The following is an 8,155-nucleotide window of genomic DNA, read 5'->3' on the forward strand; positions in this document are numbered from 1 at the left end:
CCAAACCTTATTTCAAAACAGCAAGACTACATTTTTTAGAGAATATTATTGTTATATTTAAATGTTTTTTTTAACAGTTTCAGCGATAATGAAACATTTTTTTATGTTGTCTATCGTATCCCTGTAATAATTGTTGAACTCGTGGTCAACGTATTATTAATTGAGACCTGTGAATATAAACAAGCGTAACCTTATACTACTGCGTTATTCTCACACGGACTCCCCTTTGTTTATCGCCAGCCTCAGATTTATGAATGAGCTGAGCGAAAATACTACGTCACGCACACGCAGCAGAAAGTGGACTATTTTAATCATTCATAAACAATCTCCTCCGCGACACGTACAATACGATCATTGTTCATTGATTCTTTTCTATAAAACACCGTTCGAAAATATTGAATGTAACACGATATTAATATAATGTTGCCATTTGTGAATACACATAATTGGAGAACTCAAACCTCTTGCATAAATTATACAACTCTTTCTTGCGCGGATACGCAAGCGGGTATTGGGTTAATCATACCTAGTCGTATCGACCTGAATTTCACACTAAGCACTTTAGACGGGCGCTAAAGCGCCCATCTAAAAACCATCGCATACCATTATATCTTATATCAGTCTATAATTATATAATAATTAATTATTATAAATTTGATATGTTTTTTTGATGTTAAGAAACCAACATACATAAATACGTCGAAGCAATGCCTAACGTCACTCAATAAAAAATATGTACAATTGTTTACATTTGTGAAGTGCGTGGACTGATTCCATCTGTGTAAATGGGCAATAAAATAGTTCCAAAGAGTTGCATTAAAACTCACAAGTTCTTGCACGATTTATCGTAAATTTAAAAGTCATATTTCTTAATTTAATGCAAGCGATCTTAAATATCCACTCAAATATACATTGAATGCGTTTGTTTGGTTTTACCTATTTGGTAGACAAAATGGCATGCTGAGCCTTACGCAGAGGTGTATATGAGAGCAAGGAACGACAACTCTGCGTGGAGATTGTAATATTTACAGGACAATAACCTAAATCCATGATCATATTAAAGTACCAATACGGTAAATACATAATGGTTCACACATAAAATATGATTAAATAGACAGAGGAATATCGAATCGACTGACTGTTATGTTATCAGTTATCCGTGGAACTCGTGCGCGAATGACATTGAAACGAATTATGTAGGCCATTAAATCATTTATGTTGTTATAACTATTGAGTTCAAAAGTATCAGATCAATATTTGCGAGCTTAAACAGTACTCGAAATGTATATCAAACATAATAACCGTTAGCAAGAGTGGAAATACAGAAAAACAAAAATTATCAAGATTAATCATGTTACTCTTACAGAGTTTGACCAGTTTATTGGACCGGAACTCTTTTTCTACAATGCCAAAGAACACACAGCGGAACATTTCGTACCCATGTCAACGAATGAGACCGAATGAAACGAACCAACGCCTCATTACTATATGTAAAATAAGAGTGCTCCAATATACATGTAATATCGTACCCATATTTAAATATAATCATATGTGCAACCAATTTAGTCATTTAATTGGTAAAAGTACATATTTCGAGATAGAACCCTTGATTCAAAGTTAGCATCAAAATTACACTTTTATTTAATATAAGTTTATTAATTTCAGATATTACAAATCAGTTTTAAAAAATAAAAAATACCGATGAGAATTTAAATAATTGTTTATCTATCATATAAATCGAGATCCAAATAATCATCATGTATCATTTCTCGTAAATAAAAATACGTATATGCTCGTTATTTTAGACGCCTAATTTATTGTATTGAAATCCCAAGCAAAACAAAGCTTAAACATATAAAACGAATAAATCGAGATCCAGATAATCATCATTTATCGTTTCTCGTAAATAAAAATACGTATACGCTCGTTATTTTAGACGTCTAATTTATTGTATTGAAATCCCAAGCAAAACAAAGCTGAAACATATAAAACGAATATGTAACTGTAGTTATGTAATTTCCAGTATGCAAAAAGTTTGGTACTAATATGTTAAATCATTTTATGTGCGTCCATCATAGTCTTCCATCTGCGTTTGAATTTTATGAAATTCTATATTATTTGTTTTAAAAAGAACAAATATAAACTGTTGGTGATATCAATGTGTGGTGTCACTTACTGCAAAATACACAACATAAAGTATTGCTTATAAAAGGTTAGCATAGGGAAAGTTAGTGATCTTGCATAAAAATGTATCTAATTCCAACAAATAGTTTTGATGGAATGTTTAAACATCCGGGTATAAAAATAATTTATTATGTAAAATGGCTATAACATCATCGGAATACAAATCGGCAATTTCTGGTTTAGCACACGATTATACAATGTAACATTTTACACGTAAATGAAGTGCTGCTTTTGTCTGCTTGAGGTTTGATTAGGCAAATCGTCTGTTAACAGACAATAACGTTAACCAGATGTTATTAAATCCGAAAAAACTGGACGACAAACGGGCACATAGGATCATGCTTTATCAATTGTTTAAATGAGAAATTGTCAATAACGGCCGTATGACCAATTATATGATTTCTTGATATCTGCTTTGGCGTACGCTCATAAATCAACATAATTTTGAACGTTTTGTTTAGTTTGATATTTTGAAGTTTTTTGTTAAGGAGAAATATATGAGTCGCGTTCTGAGAAAACTGGGCAGTATGCATGTGCGTAAAGTGTCGTCCCAGATTAGCCTGTGCAGTCCGCACAGGCTAATCAGGGACGACACTTTCCGCCTTAATTGGATTTTTGCTAAGAAGAGACTTCATTTAAACGTAAAAAAGGCATAAAAGCGGAGAGTGTCGTCCCTGATTAGTAATTGTGTGTAATTGTGCCTGTTCCTGCTTTTAGTAATATTACGTATCGTTACTTTAAATTCTAGTCAACGACTGCCTATTTTAAATATTTAATAGGACTATATTTAGGTTTATATCTTATACGCATAGCTTAAGTAGCAACCTGAAATTTAAGTATAAAGAAAGACATTATGCCCATTGTTGATTTTTAAAGTTACACAAAAACTCCTCTTAGTGATAGTTATAACTTGTGTTAATAAACCTATATCAACCATTTAAATCCGTGTGTCGACGCATTCGATTCATACGCGAAGGGGTCAACAGTTCGAACATATACTTGCGTTGTGAAAAGTTCTATGAGCTCACTGTTGAACCTGTATCCACTAGTCGGTTAATATCTGGAATATAGTTTTATTTTAACGAATTTAGAGCTAAAGGCATATTACGCACTTTACCGCGGAAATTATCTTTCTACGTTTTCGTTGCAAATATAGGTGACAGGTCGATAACGTTGGCCTTAATTATGCAACTTTTATGTTGATAATTTGCACCTGTTGTGACGATACATATAATAACATTTTCAGATCAGATCGAAAGCGAGAGAAAAGAGAAACATGGACATTATTGTGTTGTTTATTGGTAAGGTCACCATTATACTCCTAAACAAGAATTTCAGATGTAATTGTTAAAGTAACAACAAATTATGAGACAAAATGATTTGCTGGGCGAAGTTCCTAACTGTATTTGTGGTATTAATATTCTTACTTCACAGCAAAATATAATTACAATGACATGCTTCTGTAATACAATTCCTAATTTAAGTATGCTTTTAAATACAACCTTATAGGTTATATTCAACAATTACACCAACGTTTAAACGTTTTACAGTTCTACTGGCTGTACCGAAAGCAGATGGGAAATGCCAACCGTTGTTAATGTGTCCGTCGTTTTGCATGACTGTTAAAGATGGATGCTATGCATGTGATTGTGGTAATTAAACCATCTACTATTTTGTCAGCTGCACTATGGTCAGATTTACCGTTGTTACTTGATAAAATTGCAAATTACTGTAAACCTTAGTTAATCATTCGTGAGCAGAACGTACTATTACTCAAATTAGGCAGTTTTAGATAGTCCGAACATTACTGCCACTTCATGTGATATAAATTTGACATAAATGTAAGATTATAAACATGTTAACGCAAGCGTCCTTGATATCCAATATACCAAGCAACTTTATTGTGTTGGTTGAGCGACAATTAATGCACTACATTAGTTGCATACAAAAATCAAGAATATATCAGCGTGTTGTTTGAACTGTTTGTTTGTCAGATACCAATTCGTTATACTTTGCAATTTTTAATATTGTTATAAGAACAGTGTTGATTTAGAATTAAAGAAAATAAAAATAAAGTTAGCCATATTCAGACCGAATACCTTGGACAGCGATTTACGGCGGCATAAAGGGGACATAGGAAATATTTTATTTAACTATTTTCTATGACGTGCGCACGTCATAGTTATGACGTGCGCATGTCAAGGCTATGACGTGCGCACGCGATAGCTATGACGTGCGCACGTCATAGAGACTGTCAAATAAAATATTGCCTATGCCCCCTTTATGCAACTGTATGACGTGCGCACGTCATAGCTATGGCGTGCGCACGTCATAGAGACTGTTAAATAAAATATTGCCTATGTCCCCTTTATGCCACCGTAGCGATTTGATAATAAATATAAAAATCTTATTTCGAAAAATCTTGTCACGAAAAAGCAAACTTGATACCCACATTTTTTTATTCAGAAATCTATCATTAATATGTTATGTATAATGATAAGCGATGCCTGATAATCCCCGCCGACTTTCCCGTACAATAGAAGCTGGCGGTATTGTGCATGATTGCTTGGGTGGTAGTTGTTGCTCTCTGATAGCTGTGCTGCATAAACGCACTAAAACGCGATCCTGGTGGATCTTATGAATAAATCATCCATCTAAACAACTAGACATTTACAAACTACAATAAATAAATACTGCACTATATTGGTTATTTTCATTAAGGTGTAATACTTACTTCATTAAGGTGTATTACTTACTACTACTAATGAAATGTTTAAAACATATTCTTTTTTTAACTAACACTGACATGTTACAAAAACTTTCGACTCGATGTTTATTTACTTTTAAGGCCAGTTTGTTATTATTGACAATACAATTGATAAAAGAAAAGGTGTTTCAAGTTACAAAAAGATATATTTCTAGGACACACAATTTATCTGTGAAATGTTATCGCCTCAAAAGGCAGATGAAAGTGTGTGCTAGCTATTCCCCTTCTATCACTAGCTAAACAGATAACACATTATATATAATATCTAACAAAAAGATACTTTACGAGAAATTTGAGATATTTTTTTCAAATTATCAAAACGTTTATGAATTTCATCCACATGTAAAGTGTTAATTTGACGTACAATGTGTGTTCAAAACAAAATACACTTCGCCTAACAGGAAGTTTCAGCAGTTTCATGCAGCATGCAACGCTCAACATGGATCAAATAGAAAAGGGTCAAGGGTCACAGACCGGGACTCAGCTAAGCACATACACTTCCGGCTATTCCGGCACGGACATGGGGTTGAGTAGACTGCTTTCTCCTCAGACGGGAGTTGAGAGCATGGTATTTTTTTTGGTTATATTGTTTACTTAGTACTGCGGAATCACGTGTGTCATTTTTAACGTGAAGCTATATTTTTGGCACGTTTAAAAAGATTAATGACTTTTGCATAACACTTTTCTTTGCTCTTTTCTTTTAAACTTGTTGTGTATTCTTAATATAATTTTATTTAAACGTCTTAACTTTTATTTCGGAACGACACTATGAAAATGACAAAAACAGTTCAATACCTATTTTTAAATGATTACTATAATACTATGATGATGATAATGATCAAAATAATACTAATGATTATTGATAATGATGATGATTATAATGATGATGATCATGATGATGATGTAAGGGAATATAATGATCATAGAAATAAAAATAGTACAATTAACATGAGTTATAATAATAATAATAATAATAATAATAATAATAATAATAATAATAAAAATTATAATGATAATAAATAATAATAATAAACAATAATAATAATAATAATAATAATAATAATAATAATAATAATAATAATAATAATAATAATAATAATATTATTATTATTATTATTATGATTATTATGATAAGTATTAATACTCATAAAATAATTAATAATAATAATAATAATAATAATAATTTATTATTATTATTATAATTATTATTATTATTATAGAGTAATAACTAATACGATATAATTATAATGTTAATAGTGATGATGATGATGTGATGATGATGATGATGATGATGATGATTATGATGATGATGATGATGATGTGATGATAATGTAAATGGTAACGCAATAATGTTTATATTTGATTTAAGATAAGGCCTGGGTAGGATCTTCAGGAAACGTACAATCCTTGGTCTTAACAAAAACTGCCGTTTGCGGCACTGGATGTGCAACAACAGACAGAATTCCGCGATGATCAGTAAAATTTCGCGTCATATAGATATACGTAATAAAAGATATTAGTAATGAATGTAGTACATATATACTCTATATGGAGTGCTATTATCAATTTATAAACGTTCTATCAACGTTTATGTATATGTTATGGTCTGTGCAGGCCTCAATAATATATGTATAGACGTCATATATACTTATTTTTGTATAATGATATTGATTCAGGATATAATGGGATGTCGCCGCAAATGGCACCTATGCCAGGGATGAATTGTCCTCCGATGGGGAACCTTTGCCCTTCTTCATGTTGGTCAACTGATGTCTTAACAGGATGCATCAAGTGTTCGTGTGGTATGATATACATATAATGTATAGGATTATAACAAAATAGATAAAATAGATAATACGAGCTACACTAATGTCTTTATTGCAACGCTTGATAATTAATATACATGTATATCTTATTGAAAGTTAACTACGGCATGGATTGTCTTTTTGTAGAAATGAACGTTGCCAATTCCATAAAACCAAAGTCAACAACATCCCCTGTGACAGCACAAAATAACAGCAACTCAGAATCAACACACGCAGTGCTCAGGCCTACGCTTCAAGTACCAACCCGCCCGCCAGCATCAAAGAATAACATGTCAATCGAACCAACAACATCAACAGTTCATCCTTCCCTCAAAGGTACCTTTTCAACAAAACAAGTCAATCAGCAGATCCCATTTGCACAAACCATTTATCCAATTTTGAAGCAACCGTTCGATAATCTGCCGACACAAACAGCAAATGCACACAAACAACAGACGCCAGTATCTCCAACCAGGAAATGGCACCACTTTAGCACAGCGCTGATTCCATTTTCTACAAAAGAACCAATCGAAACGAATGAGGTTCTCGAAAAGCCGTTTACCCCTAACAGCTCATTAATAATCAAAACCTACCCAATGACAGGACCAACGAACACAATCCTGTTGAGTGAAGCTGATACTATGATCACTGCGTTTCCACCAAGCCCTGTCCACAGGTTGACCTCAAATAGTGCTACAACAACCACAGCTCTAAGCAGGGCTCATCCCTCAAGGCCTACAGACACGATTCTGTTCCGTGAAGCTGACAGTACGAAAACCTCTTCGTTTTCACTAATCCCTTCACAACGTTCGTCGCCACATAGTTTTCCAACAACAACAATTCTAAGCAATACCGATCCATTGGTAGCTGCCATTCCTTTAGACACCCTCGGAAACACAGACCACAACAATAATAAGAATGCCATTAACCATTCTGGAATGGGTTTTTACAACAACAGTAACTCTGGAAAGGGCTAGTATGAATTCCTTACGTGGGATTACTGTAGAACAGTTTTGAATAAATCCTGAAGGAAATGCATCTGCACGAATTTTATTTCGGATATTTTTGAAGAGGTGCACGAGTTTTCTTAACATGTACACGTAATGTTATAAATGCGATACAGTTCACAATATTCCGTTCTCAATAAATGTATTCATGTACGATTTTTATTTACGTATAGGGTGTGACTTTAGTGTATGCAATTATTATTCTCATATTGTCCAAGACTAAAAATTAAGCTATTTATTTTATTTCACATTTATGTCTTGTTCTGAGAAAACTGGGCATGATGTATGTGCTCAGTGTCATTCCAGATTAGCCTGTGCAGTCCGCACAGGCTATTCAGGGAAGACAATCTCAGCTTTTATGGTATTTTTAGTTTCAAGAAAGTCCCTCCTTA

General features: G+C 33.1%; 2 protein-coding genes across 2 annotated transcripts; both read left to right on the plus strand.

Annotated features, from left to right (window-relative positions):
- The first annotated feature begins 3,422 nt into the window (after positions 1-3,422).
- LOC127878868 (uncharacterized) lies at positions 3,423-6,335 on the plus strand. Its single transcript, XM_052425395.1, has 4 exons — positions 3,423-3,485; positions 3,735-3,836; positions 5,353-5,519; positions 6,321-6,335. The coding sequence occupies exons 1-4, from the start codon at positions 3,461-3,463 to the stop codon at positions 6,333-6,335; spliced, it is 309 nt and encodes a 102-aa protein (XP_052281355.1). The 5' UTR covers positions 3,423-3,460.
- A 78-nt stretch (positions 6,336-6,413) lies between these two features.
- Positions 6,414-7,916, plus strand: LOC127877261 (integrator complex subunit 6 homolog). Its single transcript, XM_052422942.1, has 3 exons — positions 6,414-6,427; positions 6,628-6,753; positions 6,904-7,916. The coding sequence occupies exons 1-3, from the start codon at positions 6,421-6,423 to the stop codon at positions 7,731-7,733; spliced, it is 963 nt and encodes a 320-aa protein (XP_052278902.1). The 5' UTR covers positions 6,414-6,420; the 3' UTR covers positions 7,734-7,916.
- The last annotated feature ends 239 nt before the right edge of the window (positions 7,917-8,155 follow it).

This window comes from Dreissena polymorpha, chromosome 4 (assembly GCF_020536995.1).
Source record: "Dreissena polymorpha isolate Duluth1 chromosome 4, UMN_Dpol_1.0, whole genome shotgun sequence".
In the NCBI taxonomy this organism is placed as follows: domain Eukaryota; kingdom Metazoa; phylum Mollusca; class Bivalvia; order Myida; family Dreissenidae; genus Dreissena; species Dreissena polymorpha.

Coding starts and splice junctions, on each gene's coding strand:
- LOC127877261 (XM_052422942.1), top strand. Junction 6,754..6,903: donor ATGCATCAAGTGTTCGTGTG/GTATGATATACA, acceptor GTCTTTTTGTAG/AAATGAACGTTGCCAATTCC.
- LOC127878868 (XM_052425395.1), top strand. CDS start 3,461: ATGGACATTATTGTGTTGTTTATTG. Junction 3,486..3,734: donor CATTATTGTGTTGTTTATTG/GTAAGGTCACCA, acceptor AACGTTTTACAG/TTCTACTGGCTGTACCGAAA. Junction 3,837..5,352: donor ATGCTATGCATGTGATTGTG/GTAATTAAACCA, acceptor TTCGCCTAACAG/GAAGTTTCAGCAGTTTCATG.